At 40.8% G+C, this 14,049-nt stretch overlaps 1 protein-coding gene across 47 annotated transcripts in view; it reads left to right on the forward strand.

Annotated features, from left to right (window-relative positions):
- FOXP1 (forkhead box P1) overlaps positions 1-5,838 on the forward strand; it is a 388,378-nt gene extending 382,540 nt beyond the window's left edge. For all 47 annotated transcript variants that reach the window (XM_068907706.1, XM_068907674.1, XM_068907708.1 and 44 more), the window contains one exon: positions 996-5,838. In XM_068907706.1, coding sequence (XP_068763807.1) covers positions 996-1,140 — 145 coding nt within the window. In that variant the 3' untranslated portion in view covers positions 1,141-5,838. The remainder of the gene's footprint in view (positions 1-995) is intronic.
- Positions 5,839-14,049: the final 8,211 nt, after the last annotated feature.

A 14,049-nucleotide genomic window follows, 5' to 3' on the forward strand; every position in this document is an offset into this window, starting at 1 on the left:
ATTGCTGTGTCGCATTATTAATACTCGGTAATGTCAATAAAATCCTACTTTCCTATGAAGTCCCACCAACAAGACACTATTGACTCACATGGCTATTTTACATTTCAAAAGCTGCCGAATCAAAAAAAAAAAAAAGAGTAATTTGTATTTGTATAGGATTTGTTGTAAATATGATTTACGAACAACATTTTTCAATTGTTATCATACCCGTTTTGAATGACCAAGCCCCGTTCCCCTGCGGGTTATTCATGTGCTCTTCCGTAATGAGAAATTTGGCAGATCTCATCTCTTTAGTACATCCTTGTGCCCACCATGAGCTGGGGATCATGTTCTGCCTTGTTTACAGCTGACAGCGTTATTATTCTCGTTAGGACTGTGCTTTCTTATCACATTGTTGTGTTGAGCGAGCCTTTTCCTCTCTGTTTGTGTTTCCTGGCAGGGCTTTTCTTCCCTTATTGACAGTTTGTAAAAATATGCATTAATTTGGAGTTTAAAGCATGTATCATGGTGTCTCTTTGCTGTGTTTGCTTGAAGTTGATTAATGATAGACCCTCGCTTGGGGTCGTCCTCTGGAGAGTTGTCTTGCCGGTTGTGCATGTTAACGAGCGGCGGAGAACACACAGCGCGCGGCGACGAGCCCAGCCTCCACCCGCGCGCCGAGCCGCTCCTTGGCTTTCCGGCTGCTTATTTCCCGTATTTATCTGAAGATTGCATTAATCAACTTAATATGTCAGCGGAGAGCGTTTTCTCCAAATCCCGAGAAGGAGACCCAGTGCAACCACCCTCCCCGAACGTTTTCCTGGGGAAGTTGAGCGGTGGTAGAGCGGTTCGCGGGCTTCTTTGGTGGCAAGCGCTAAAGTTGAGGGTCTGCTCCCCTGCAGACCCACGGCGCCGGGTGTGAGCGTCCAGTGCTACGGTTCTCCCCAAACCGTCTCAACTGCCCAAACCACTTTTAACGAGGAACTTGCTGATTGACTGTGTTTTCGTGTTTGCAGGCACCCTGTGCATGTCAAAGAAGAACCGTTAGACCCCGACGAAAACGAAGGGCCGCTATCCTTAGTGACAACAGCCAACCACAGTCCAGATTTTGATCACGACAGAGATTACGAAGACGAACCTGTAAATGAGGACATAGAATGAGTATGTCTGACATCATCATCCTGAGAATGAAGATTGGAAGAACACGTCAAATTTAGCTGTGAAATCTCTCCATTATTGTACAGTCTGGAGGATTCTCAGTCCACTTTGACAACTATGAAATATGTTAACTCTTAGTGCCATCAAGTATCCCATTTGGGAGTATTTTTGATTTTTCTACTTTTTGTTGAAAAAAGGAATTTGTACTCTGTGCATTGGATGGACTTGTTTGGTACTTGGGATTTTCCTCTCTTACAGTCAACATCAGTGTTGTAAATTTGCTAAACTGATTCACTTACATTTAGCAGCCAACTTTGGACTGCAGGTCCTGCCAATTTTGGACACTTGAGGACATCAAACTGAGCATGTACACCTGAACTGCAGATCAAGTCTTTGCCCAGATTTTAAGGATTCCAATGGACAACATATTTGCACAGTACTGCATGTTGATTATCACTGCCTTTACTCCATTTTTTTTGTTTTGGGGTTTTTTTTTTTTTTTTGCTTCCATTTGGGATGGGGAAGGCCTGTGTGTGCACATGTGTGGATATGTGTGCGTGCGTGCGTGCGTGCGTGTGAGTGTGTATATTGGGGAGGGGTTAAAAGAAAAATTATCCCAAACTTTTTAATGTATTGCTTTTATTCCCCCGCCCCACTTCTCCTCTACCATTTTAAGTTCTGACCTCAGGCCTCAGCTGGGCCCAGGGCCTCTTGGAGGCTTAAACGTTTTCTGTACTTTGTGATGAATGTTAATAGGTGTTTTTATTATACGAAGCTGAATGTCATTGAATTGTTTGTAGTTTTTTCTGTCATTCATTCCAGTTTCCTTCAGATGCCACCATGTTTTCTTTAGCTATGGAAAACATTCCATTTCGGTGTCTCTTTTGTGTTGTTGTTTTTTGAAAAGGTCCCAAATGCTGCACTATACATGTGGAAGGGTTGTCCAACGGAGAGAGAGAGAGAGGAATGAAGTACTGCAAGAATGAGAATGAATGACAGATGAACATAGAAACACTGTAGGAAGCAACACAGATTCATTCCACAAAGCAGTATTTTCTTTTTTTTTGGGGTTTGGCTTTTTTTTTTTTTTTTTTTGGCAGCAATGGTGAATATTAGCAAATGCCACAAAATTGAACAGCACAAAGAAACATATGCAGCACCAACAGAATTCACTTTATTAGAGGATGAGTAGTACAGTGGCAGGTTCTCGGTTGTTTAACACGAGTTTTAATGGGTCAACGAATCTTTCTGGAATATCTAAGATTACCGAGATGGGCACCTATACATTTATTATTACAATTCTTTTTTTTTTTTTTTTTTTTTGCATTTGCGTTTGCAAATAGTGGTTGGAAAGATGGAAAGATGACTTCCTTAAATTGTTACTGTACGTGGTGATGTTTCGCGGTTACACATCAGTTCAGGATTGCTTGGTGGCATTAATCTGTTTGAATACAAATTAGATTTCAGCTTGAACTTGTTATAGGAGTTGATAAGGACAGCGCCCCGCTAACGCTAAAGTGTTAATTTCAGCTGTGCAAATTCTGTACTGCAGTGAAGATGGTTATGCAACGTTACACCAGCCAGTATCGAAACCTCGCGGTAGAAAACAGGAAAATACAGGAGAGAATTCGCACTGGGGCTTGTTAGGCAAAACTGGCAATGCTCTTCAAAGCAAACCTTACCTAGAAAATTTGTCGTTATAGGTCAGTAAACCTTAGTCACCAAACACCGAAACGTTTTCATTCTGCGACCACTTTTCCGTCACTCATTTATTTATGTAGGACTGTAGGTTTTTTATTATTTCCAAAAGCCTTTCAGAGCTTAATTTATATTCTTCTTTGTACCTTTTTTCCTAAAATTACCAAAGATATTACACAAAGGTAAATTATGTTCTCTGTTATATGCTTTATCTTATGAAGCCAAATATCCTCTTATTGTTGATCAAAGGAGGTTGAAGAATTTAGAGGGAAGTGACAAGATGTGGGCTATTGCTAACCTGAGAGGGAAACTGCTCCTTTATTCTAGTGAATTTAGAAGGCCAAGTCGATGTCTGAACCAAAGTTGTTACTTTTTATTTGTAATTCTTTACAGTGACCAAAACAGAAGTCTGTAAAGAGGAATCGAGGAGAGCTTTTGAGGCTAAAACTAGGAAGCAGTGTTACTAGCGGAGCTGTGAGAGGGGAGCTTGCGAAAGCAAAGGCACAGTTATTCTGCAGAAAATTAAGAGCATCAGAATAAGGAGGCAGTTTAATAAAACACAGAAGAGAACAGAAAAGCTCCCACAATTTAACTGGACCACATAATAGTATTTCTAGAATTAAAAGAAAAATTTTTTTGGTCTTTGGTTTTACAGAGTGTGTGCCACTTCTGTTTCAGGATTGTGCTAGGATGACTGCTTCAATTTTGGTTGATCTTGGCACGTTTGCTCGGTTTCGTTTAGTTTTGGGTCAGCATTTTTCATAAGGAAATAACACTCCTGTCCACTCATAAGCTTTGGTACAAGAAATTTTATTGGCAGTTACTTTTATAAAACTCAACTCTGCTTTCTGTTTCAAAAACAAAAAAAAAGAAGAAAAAGAAAAGAAAAAAAAAGGGCAGTCTGTGGTCATTTGAAACATTTTTTTTTTTTTTTTAAATTATATCCAGGCAGCTTCGTGACGTGCCGGCGGTAGCCAGATGGGGATCATGAGAATTGAGCCCTGTGCTTCTAAACTGAGTGGTTTGCTGGTTAGTTCGGTATTCAGAAGGGGATAAAAATCTGGTAGATTAGTTCATTCTCAGCATGTGTAGCTAGACATGAGTAAAGATAACAGCATGAGAAACTGTTAGTACGCATACCTCAGTCCAAACTGTTAGGGAATGAGTAAATAAAGAATACATTTCACTCAGTTGCACTTAGTTGTATGTCTTGCATGCTTAGTCTAAAGACTGTAGCAAAAATAAAAAAAATAAAAAAAGAGAAAAAGAAATAAAAAATTAGATTTTAACATATCTGGCAGGTGTCGCAGCCTTGCAGAAGAACCAACTGAAAATCTCAGGCTTTACATCAAGCAAACTTCACTATGATTTTTACAATTCTGATTCTGTATCCCTTTGGATATACAGTTGCTTCTTTAGGGAGGGGTTTATTATGTTGTACATATATATCCCACTGTGTCTGTGTGAGCCTTTGTCTTCTGGGGGGAGGGTGGGGAGGGCGGAAAAGGTGGAAAGGTCCTTTTTTTAGATATCATTCCTCAAAAGGAATAAATGCAGACCTGTTTGTCAAAACACCTTTTGCTTTTTGTGCAACTGCTTTATATTAACTATACTAAAAAAATAGCTTTGAAAAAAAAAAAACTACTGTATGTAATGGAATTGCAGAATACGCTGCACATGTATTTTATTTAGTTATCCTTGCTTTAAGAATATTGGATGACATTTGCTGACATGTGGGAGAAAATCCCTGACTTTTTTTTCAGCTTTTAAATTGTAACATAGTTGACAGATTTTTTTTTCTCCTGTTATCATTGATCGAAGCATTTTTGTACAGTTTTTGTGTTTAAGCTGTTTTTTTGATACTTTCCCACCCCTTCTGTTATCTTACCACTGCCTTTTCTGGCTGTCTTAAACAAAGTTCATATATTTGAAAGGAAAAAAAAAAAAAAAGTCGTTTAAAAAAAAATGTTTTTCTCCTGCTGCAGTAAATATTTTGCATGACGAATTCCAGGGTCACACTTTCAAAGTTTATCAGTGAAGTAGTGATTAATAATGGGGAGTGTCAAACTATTGAACTTTTGTATAAAAAAAAAAAAACTTTACAAGGTGCCAAGATGTAAAGACAATTTGTTACATGTTTTTTTTCTCAAAGAAAAGCGTACATTATGAAAGTAGTACCATGTATCAGGTAAATCGCTGTCAGGAATGAGAGTCGAAGCCTTCCTTGTCCACAAAAAAAAAAAAAGTTTGTAAATGTAAAACCTGTTAGGTTTCTGCATTCAACTAGAGGTGAAATGAAAAATCAAGGCTTATGTAGAATAAGTGACCACAAAATATTACCTTTTTTGATTCTCGCTCGCAAGAGTTCAGCCGCAGTTCCCGCGATGCCCTCTCCTGGAGCTCAGCCTTTGGGCAGAGAGCGGGGCGGGGATTCGGAGTCTACAAATGTTGCAGATCATTAGATATTTTATATATATACATACATAAATATATATATATATAAAAAAAAAAGTTTTTTAAAAGAATTTTGAACTGTTGTAGTTTTCAGGTTGCCAGCAATCTCACCGTTCATTATCGCATGACAAATGTGTTTAAACTCTTTTCTGGAAATCCTTTGGTACCTTTGGTTTATGAACTCAGACCGAGTTTTCAGATGTTGCAGAAGTCATTGAGCATTGTAGTCTTGCGAGGTGAATTTGCAGTAATGACTGCATTTCAATGGGCCCAGAATAGGTAACAAAGTATCTTCTACCCATAAGCCTTGATGAAAATGGTACAGTCCAGACTGTTAGCATGGTGCTTCGTGTGTATGTGCTGCCAGTAACAAGATTTTTTTTTTTTTTTTGATAAGGCATAAAAGAAACTCATTCCTTACATCAACTGTAATTCCATCATTCCATGTCTGTTGATACAGACAATAAAAAATGTTGTGTAGTCAGTACTAATTACTGACATTATAGCATTCTCAAATGCAATAAAAATGCTGGTTGTTCACACTGGTAATGCAAGTTGCCATGTCCTACGTTTTTGCTTGTTTTTTTCCCCTAACGACCCTTGCCTCGCACCCACGGGGCCCCAGTCCCCCGCCTTGGTCCTGGGCAGCTGGTGGCGTCTCGCCCGCGCCCCGGCAGACACGCTCGTGGCGTTGGGTCTGCCCAACTGCACCGAACGGTGAGGTATCTCGCTGCGCTTCCCAGCCAGGCTGGACACGGCCGCCGGTCAAGCCGGGGCGCTGCAGTTGGTGAAGAAGCTGTCGTTGAGAGAATTCGTCCGCTTTTCTGAGAAAGTCAATCGGTGCTCGGCCACTAGGTTTGCTGGGAGTCGAGGCTGTTTGTTTTCTCATCGGTCTCCAAAGGTGAAAGCATCAAAGAAGGGTTTGGGGGGCCCGAAGCTTGCAAATCCTTCCCCCCGCGGTGCCCGCACAGGAGCTCTACTAGCGGCTTTGGCAGGAAGGGTTTGGATCATACTGTACTTACGCAAGAAAGGGGGCTGCAGGATCGACCGCTTAGTCCGCGAGATCCTGCGTAATAACGTTCCCAGTTACGCTGTCACCTTAGGCAAACTTTAAAGGGGAGAAACCCACCTTCTTTTCTTTTTGAGTAAGCACACGTTTATTTTCTTCATCAAGTTTTATAAAGAAAAATAAAATGTTTAATAACTAGCATTAGCAGCAAACTAAAATTTCAGAGGAGCGGTGTTCATGAATAATTCATTAAAATTTCACATCTGCAAGATTAGTCATCCAAATAAAATGCTAATGTCAAAAACATGCACTGTCTATAATATTCTCATCAAGAAATCTTTTTGCATATAATGATAAATGCTTAAATTAGTACAAATGATTTTATAAAAATATTCTATCACAAAATTATACCACATAACTACTTTTTTTTTGAAAGGGGTAGCAAATTTTTGCACATCCGTAACGTGTCTCTGAATGGTATCGATTGGTAAATTTTAATAGAATATAGAGAGTAAAATTTGTTTTCAGTCATGTATTGCACTTTTATCACTAGCGAAATTTTAGTAAACTGGAGAGGTCCCCCTATATAAATTAAATTTGAAATTTTCTTACGTCACTGCTGGAGAATCCTAATGCAGATACTGGCAGGTGACACCTACTGAGTGCTACAAGGCTCACGGCTTCTCTATTTCAGGACAGCTTGTCCCCGTATTGGTCACGTTGGCTCTCCACCGGCTCACACCCGGCCATGGGCGGCCTTACTGCTTGGGACGAGCGCGAGACAGGTAGCAGGCTATCTGGTCATCACAAGTAACCAATTTATCTTGCCTGTCTGGGCATCTCCGCACTGCTGTGTCTGTCGGATGTGCAGGGTGTCTGTGATCTGCTGAATTTCTATTTCTCCTCAGTTAAGGAGAGCTGCTGGGGACACGTGCAAAATTTAGCTTGCACGGGATGGGGCGTTAAAGACTTGAGGAGGACCAGGGCCTTTCTCCTGCCTGATTTAATAGTGCATTAGCAGTGGATTGTGGCTCTTTGCTAGGGCAGCTGGCTGTGAAATGCAATATTTTATATCATCTTTGCACTAACAAACCCATTTCTTATCCCTGGCAGCCATATTGTGGAACATCCCAAAATGCCTTCCTGTTTCATGTTACTGCCACCAGCCCCAGCCAACTAGGAAATAGCTTTTCCAATCAAAAACAGTGTTTGCCACCGCAGCTGAAAAGCACTTACGTAGTCAATGGTGAGGCAACGCGTGTCACGGCAGTTTCTGAAGTAAAAGCAAAGCGCGGGGAGCAATTTCTGGGCTTCTCCTGGGCCAAAAAGAAAAGCAGAGCAACAAAGATGAACTAGTCCTGAAAAAGAAATGCAAGGCCAATGAAGAAACTGCAGGCAATTGGCTCCATGCCTACACAGCTGGTCCCTGCAGCTGATCTGCATGGTGACATTTAACTCACAAAGTACGACAAATTCCACATTGTTGACCTAATTCAAGGAACCAGCAAGTCTTGGTGACTCTCGCACACCGCCACAAACACACACCCTTCCTCACACCAAAGTCTAATTGGCCCTTCTTGACCTATGAATCAGGCGCAAAATTCGACGACGATGTCAGACGTTCGTTTAACGGTGTGTTAATCAAGGCCATCTTTCATCGTTGTTGCTGTGGCGGCTGGCTCCCCTCCCAGGAGGTCCCGCCATCCCAATGCCGCTGTGTCCATCGTGGTGGACCCGCGTCCCAGCGGCACCGTGGGAACCGCTGCGGTGCCGCATCAGCCCACCCGGCCCGCGGCGCCCTCCTTGGCTTGGCCGTTGGGGTTTTCTCTGTTTCTTCCAGTGCTGAAGCCTGGCCTCATTTTATTAGCTTGATAAAATATTTTAATAGCTAGAAGTGATAAACGGTATCACCTTGCGGTATTTGACAAAAATTTATTTAACAGGCAATTTCTCTGTCTACCTGGAGGAAAAGACGATGACTTTGGCGGCTCTGTTTGTTTGGAAGAGCTCAGTGGCCGTTTTTTATGCCTCTCGGAAGCCTGAAAAACATTTTTTTTTTTTTTGCGCAAGTTGTAATGTTAATTTGAAGGTAACTGGCCTTTCAAGGATTAATCCCAGGCAGAGCAATAACCATTATTTACCAGAGTTTGACGTTTTTATCACTCATCATATTAGCAAATTTCCATTGAAAATGCTAAAATGGTTCGTCATAAGGCACATAACTGCTTTAGCTGTAAAAATGACCAACACAAGTGCCTGTACTCAAACATTAAATTATACTGTAATTAATAAAGACAGTTAAACTGTCTACTAGCAACAGCAATTTAGGTAACCACATTTGATCGGCTATAAATTGTAACTACATTAAAATTCCAGAAATATTAGCAATATGGATTACTTGATGGAAATAGGTGCTGATCACCAACACTCCTATTTTACAACGGAAGCACAGGTCATGTTGGCCACAAAACCGTGGGCGAAGATCAAGCCTGAGTACTTTTAATCTTGTGAAACAAGCAATTACAAATAGTTGCATCGATTTGTTAAAAAGCTTTAGGTGACATAAATTGTTTCCTGTTTAGCTTATTGCTCTGATACATAAATGTCACCAAGTATAATATTAATTAGGGTCAGCGAACAACAAGGGTCAGGTGCTATAGTGTACAACCAAGGATGTGTCAATCCTTTGTGAGCGCAGCGGCGGGCGAGAAAAGCCCAGGCCACTTTGCGCTGCAGCCCCCAACCCCTAATTTTACGTGATGACAAAAGAAAGTGAAGGAAACTGTATTTTAATATGTGAAGTAATTACTTTAGTACTAGTATAATTTTATGGCTCAGGCTAAATTACAATGTTTTCATTCTCGTGCTCTTGCCACATAACATAAAATTCCACATATAGCATCAATAAAATAGAACACTGTTTATAAAGGCTTTCTGCTGCACAAGACCAACACTATTTCTCTGAGCATATGGAAAGTAAGCACACATTTTAGTCTGGTGTGTGTTTCTACACTTAATATTTTTTTTTTTAAACCCAAAAATGGGCTGTGCAGGTTATTTACTTAACATAAATCAAATGTATCATATACGCTGTTTCTTTGGATTGGCATACGACTTAGAAAAATACAGTAAGATCCTGAAAAAATCTGGAGAAAATTTATTAAATATGATTTTTACTGTAATAGAATATTAATGTAACCCAATGCTCATTTCCCATTAAGTTGATCCCTTTTTAATACACACATGCTTTTTATTATTTTGCACTCATGCGAAAATTCCACATTCAGAGAGTTTCCATCTACTTAGGAATGTCTCTGGCAAAGGCACAGTAAGAAATCTTGAACTGAAAAAAAAAAAAATAGACAGCAAATATCGAATGATAAGATGTGGCAAAGCGCTGATGAACTGAAGCAAAAGCCAATGATATAATAAAGGGTAAAAAGGCGTTCAGCACTGCAAGGGGAACAGTAGAAACAATTACACTTTAAATCCCTCCTTCTCGCTGCCACTGTACCACAGCACAGATGAAAATGTTTGATTTGCAACATAAAAGATTCATTAATTACCACTTGAATATTTAAAGCTATTTTGCAGACTAACAGAGGTAGATAAAGCACTGAATTAAAACCTCTAATAAAATTGTAAAAATATTTCTGCAAGTTTACCAGTGTTACGATTCCTCCTGGTTTAGGGAGCCAGCCTTGGCTTGCTGCAGCAGGAATTTTTTTCGAGTGGGTATTTGAAGTAAGATGGTGCGATTGCACAGCACTGTTTGTCTCTCATTTTCAAATGTTTACCAAATACTTACTTGGAATCTCGCTCTTCACATGTGGTTGCCCTTCATGGGTGAAATCGCTTCTCCAAAACAATACAATGGATGATGAGTGTGTTTGAGCTATACATTCATTTTAATACATTTCCATATACAGTAAAAAAAACTCGTCTAGTCATAAGTCTGGTATAATACTCTCTCTGATATGAGGCAGTTGTACTTTGCTGGGGGGGGGAAAAAAATCTATTAATTCTATTATAATTACCCTTGTTAGACTAAAAAAAAAAAAAATTGGAAGAGTGTCCTCTTTTGCAAGGGTGGGGAAGTCAGGCAGCTTGCAGGAATGGATGTCATGGGCAGCGTCTTTGTAACCACGGTGCAGAAACTGCATCGTGGAGGCTGAGCTGCGATCCCAGGCTTGACCAAGTCTATTGTACAAATGCACAGATGACAAAGGACTAGCCGTGCACATGTACCCAAAATGCATAGTGTAACTTCAAAAAAAAAAAAAAATGTTTGTTTATTTGCACAACTTCTACCTGCAGCTAGTGGTAATTTAGTCCAGCCTCACAATGTGGTGAGCTAATTTAAATCACGGTGGCTGAGGAGCTGAATTTGACACTTGACAATTGCATGTGTTGATTTTTACCTGTTTGCGTTCACTTGGCAGTCAGATTAAAAAAAAAAAGATCTATTTTTAAACAAATAACTATGTGAAATCTGCAACAGTGCAGCAAGGGCTTGATTGCAGGATGAAGGTTGAAAAGCTAAGGGAACAGCTCTTTTAACAATATGTTAACGATGATGAGTAAAGCCAAAGTGTATGGATAAAATGAGAGAAAATCAGCTACTGTGCTTTCCATTGTCATTAATTTATGCAGTTGGCCAATGAAATTCAAAAAATGTCCAGTTATATTTAGATATACCATTTACACAACTGTTTTTGTTGCAATTATTGAGTGTCTGCTCCAATTAAAAGGATTTTGAAACTAATATACTGTATTTGTCTGTGAGATGCATGATTTAAAATGTTTATAGTGCTCCAGGAGCTAAAGATGAGGCCATTGCACTGCAAAGGGAGGCCAAATACAAATATTGTCATCTTTTTCAGCCTAGATTCCACCTTCAGGGGCAAATCATAACATTTAGGGCAGTCCCTCTCCAGGCCTGCCAGAAAGGAAAGGGCGTACTCGAAATAATTCAGGCCTTGCCCTTTCTTATTGTTTTTGGAAAGTCTTCCTTTCTTTCTCAACCAGCTTGTTAATTTTCATTTGTGTTAGGCATGATAAGAGCCTGCAAGTTTATATCACAGGAGTGTAGGGACATTTGGTGATGTCTGGAATATTTCAGCCCTTACAAAAATGAATCTCGGTGAGTGATTTTGTTGTCTTTGTCCAGAGCCTGGCACAATCCTGAGCTGATCCTGTGCAGGTGCCATCCACCCCTGCTGAGCATCGTTTCTGCTGTATTTACCTTTATGTTGTGTTTGAAAAAATGGAATTCTCCTAGTATTTTCCAATTCTCCTAGTATTTTCCAAGTGTACTTTTGTGTGGGCACGTACAAGCTACACGAAATCAAATTGCGCTAAGTAAAGCGTTCTAAAACCTGAAATATCAGGAGACCTAGAACTACTGACTTCCCCAACATCAACACTTTTAAAGTAAATGTTCCCTTGCCTACTAAAGGGAGACAGGAGCTGACCCTGGTCTGGCAGTGACTTGTATCCCATCTTCCCCTCGCCTGTTGTGACTAGTCCTATGTACTCTCACAGCAAACAATTCCATCACTTTTTTGGCTTCGTCACCTCTATCGGCATGCAGGAGGGGAAAATTATATTCATTGGCCATGAAATTTATTGAAAGCGAAAATAAAAAAAATAATAAAAACAAAAAATAAACCTCTTTTTATTATTTTGGCAAAGACTAGGGTTTATTTTTCAGTTACATGCTCAGGTTTTTCCCTCCGTTTCCTAGACATGCAAGACAGACTTGTACTGTCTATAATTAGGCAGGCAGCACTCTGGAGAGCTTTCCAAACACATGATGTTGATGCCTCATGATCACCCTTGCTGTTTTTACATACTGCTACTTTATGTTGCATTTTCAAAGCTTCTCCGTGACACCTAGAGCAGTTCGGAGAGTTATCCCATGTTTAAGGCAATACGGAATGCTGGTAAGTTCAAAACAAAAATATGATAAAAATCAAATACGAAGTTGCTAACTGCAAAGTTCATTTCTCCTCAGAAGTCCTTCTTTAATTATAAAACTTGCATAACCCATTTCCTTTGGTGTGCAGAAAGGTGTGTAATTAAACTATCAGCATAATACCTTTCTACATGTAAAACCTGCACTTATGAACTTTAACTGCTGAATAAAAACTCCTATTACATGACCATTAAGTATTATGAATAAAGCAAGTCATTGTAGTACTTGATTAATTTTTATGCACTAACCATTGTGTTCAGCACAAATTTGGTTTCTGCAGGTGCCATCTCCCTCGGCTGTCCACCATCAAGGTCTCAACCATCGTCACCAGGTTGAAGGCCGCTCTGTGCTTCCTGAAACGTCTCTTCCAGTTGTGACCTGAAAAACCCTTGGAGGCTGAATATCATTCCTGCAGTTGTCGTGGAGGAGGAACGACATTTTCTTCGTTTCGGTAACCTCTGTGCAGCAGCCTGGCAGGGGAGGGGTGTGCAGGGAAGGGGGCTGAGGCCACGGTACCCTGCTTGGAGAAGCTGCTACGTGCAGGGCTGAGCTCCAACGCACTCAATGCAGGCGCTGCACACGTGCTCGGTAACACACGGGAGGCTTAACCGAGGACAATACCTTGCATGGGGGCGGGGGGGTCCTGGCTGAGGCTCTTGAGGCCAAAGGCAAACCTGCCACCTGGGGCTGTCCTGCCAGTGGAACAAGGTTGTTTCTGTGCTCTGCCTGGATGCAGGTTTGAAGGCACCAGCAATTGCTTCTTTGCACTCACTTCAGGCCACATTTTGGTTTCCCCCTTTTTTTTTTTTTTTTTCCCCCTTTATGTTATAGTCTTACGGCAGACCTGGTGAATATTTTTAACTCCTAGTAAGAGAAAGCCATTGGCTTTGGTTTGTGACAACGCAGCAGAAGAGAATTTGCCTTATATGTGTTGGCTACAGCCCTGGGCCTCCCAGTAAAGTGTCTTCCATGCATCAGCACCTTGCCAGGTGAGGAGAGGAGGCAAATATATCCCAGCTAGAGCCCACAACTCCAAAAATATTAATTAATGGCAAGACAGAGTATGCTGAGAGCCAGAGGAGCCATGTGGCCCTGGTGCCCATCTGACAAGGAGCCTGGACCCCACGAGCCAGGAGGACACATCCAAGCCCACGTGCTGATGATGTTCCGTGCCCCGCACCATCAGGCGTACACTCACTGCTGCGTTCCCATGTAGTGTGTGATGATTACATTGACTCTGATGTCTGGAGTCAGGAAGTTTAGCTCAGTTATAATCAATAGCATTTCCAGCTCTTGAAAAGCTGCACTAACCACTCAAGGCAGCCAGGCTGCATTATGTCCTTGTCATATGTATATATTTGCATGTTCATTAGTCATGTAGTAGCACAGCTGTATGTGGTTTCATTTAGCTTTTAATTAGCTTCTTTGGGCTTGTGTTTTCATCTCCACCAGACTTAGCAAAAAAAAAAAAAAATCATTTAGGCAAAATGAATGCTGCTGAGCAGGTCGGGGGCAAGGAGTAGCGTTTCCTTGTGCATCCTACCGTTCTGCTGCAAAGGAGGTGTTTGGTTCAAAAGTTCCACCAAATTAATAATGAATCTGTCTCTTCATTTCCCCCATCGTATGCTTATCTTATTCAGGTGGCTGTGGGTGTAATTTTTCATTTGCAGCAGGTGGTTGTTTACATATTAGATAAACTCCATGCTTACAATCCTTGGCATGAATGTTTGTATTTGCTCCAACAGCTGCTGTTCCAGCGCTTGCTTGCTCGCAG

The sequence above is a fragment of the Struthio camelus genome, chromosome 14 (genome assembly GCF_040807025.1).
Source record: "Struthio camelus isolate bStrCam1 chromosome 14, bStrCam1.hap1, whole genome shotgun sequence".
Lineage (NCBI taxonomy): Eukaryota > Metazoa > Chordata > Aves > Struthioniformes > Struthionidae > Struthio > Struthio camelus.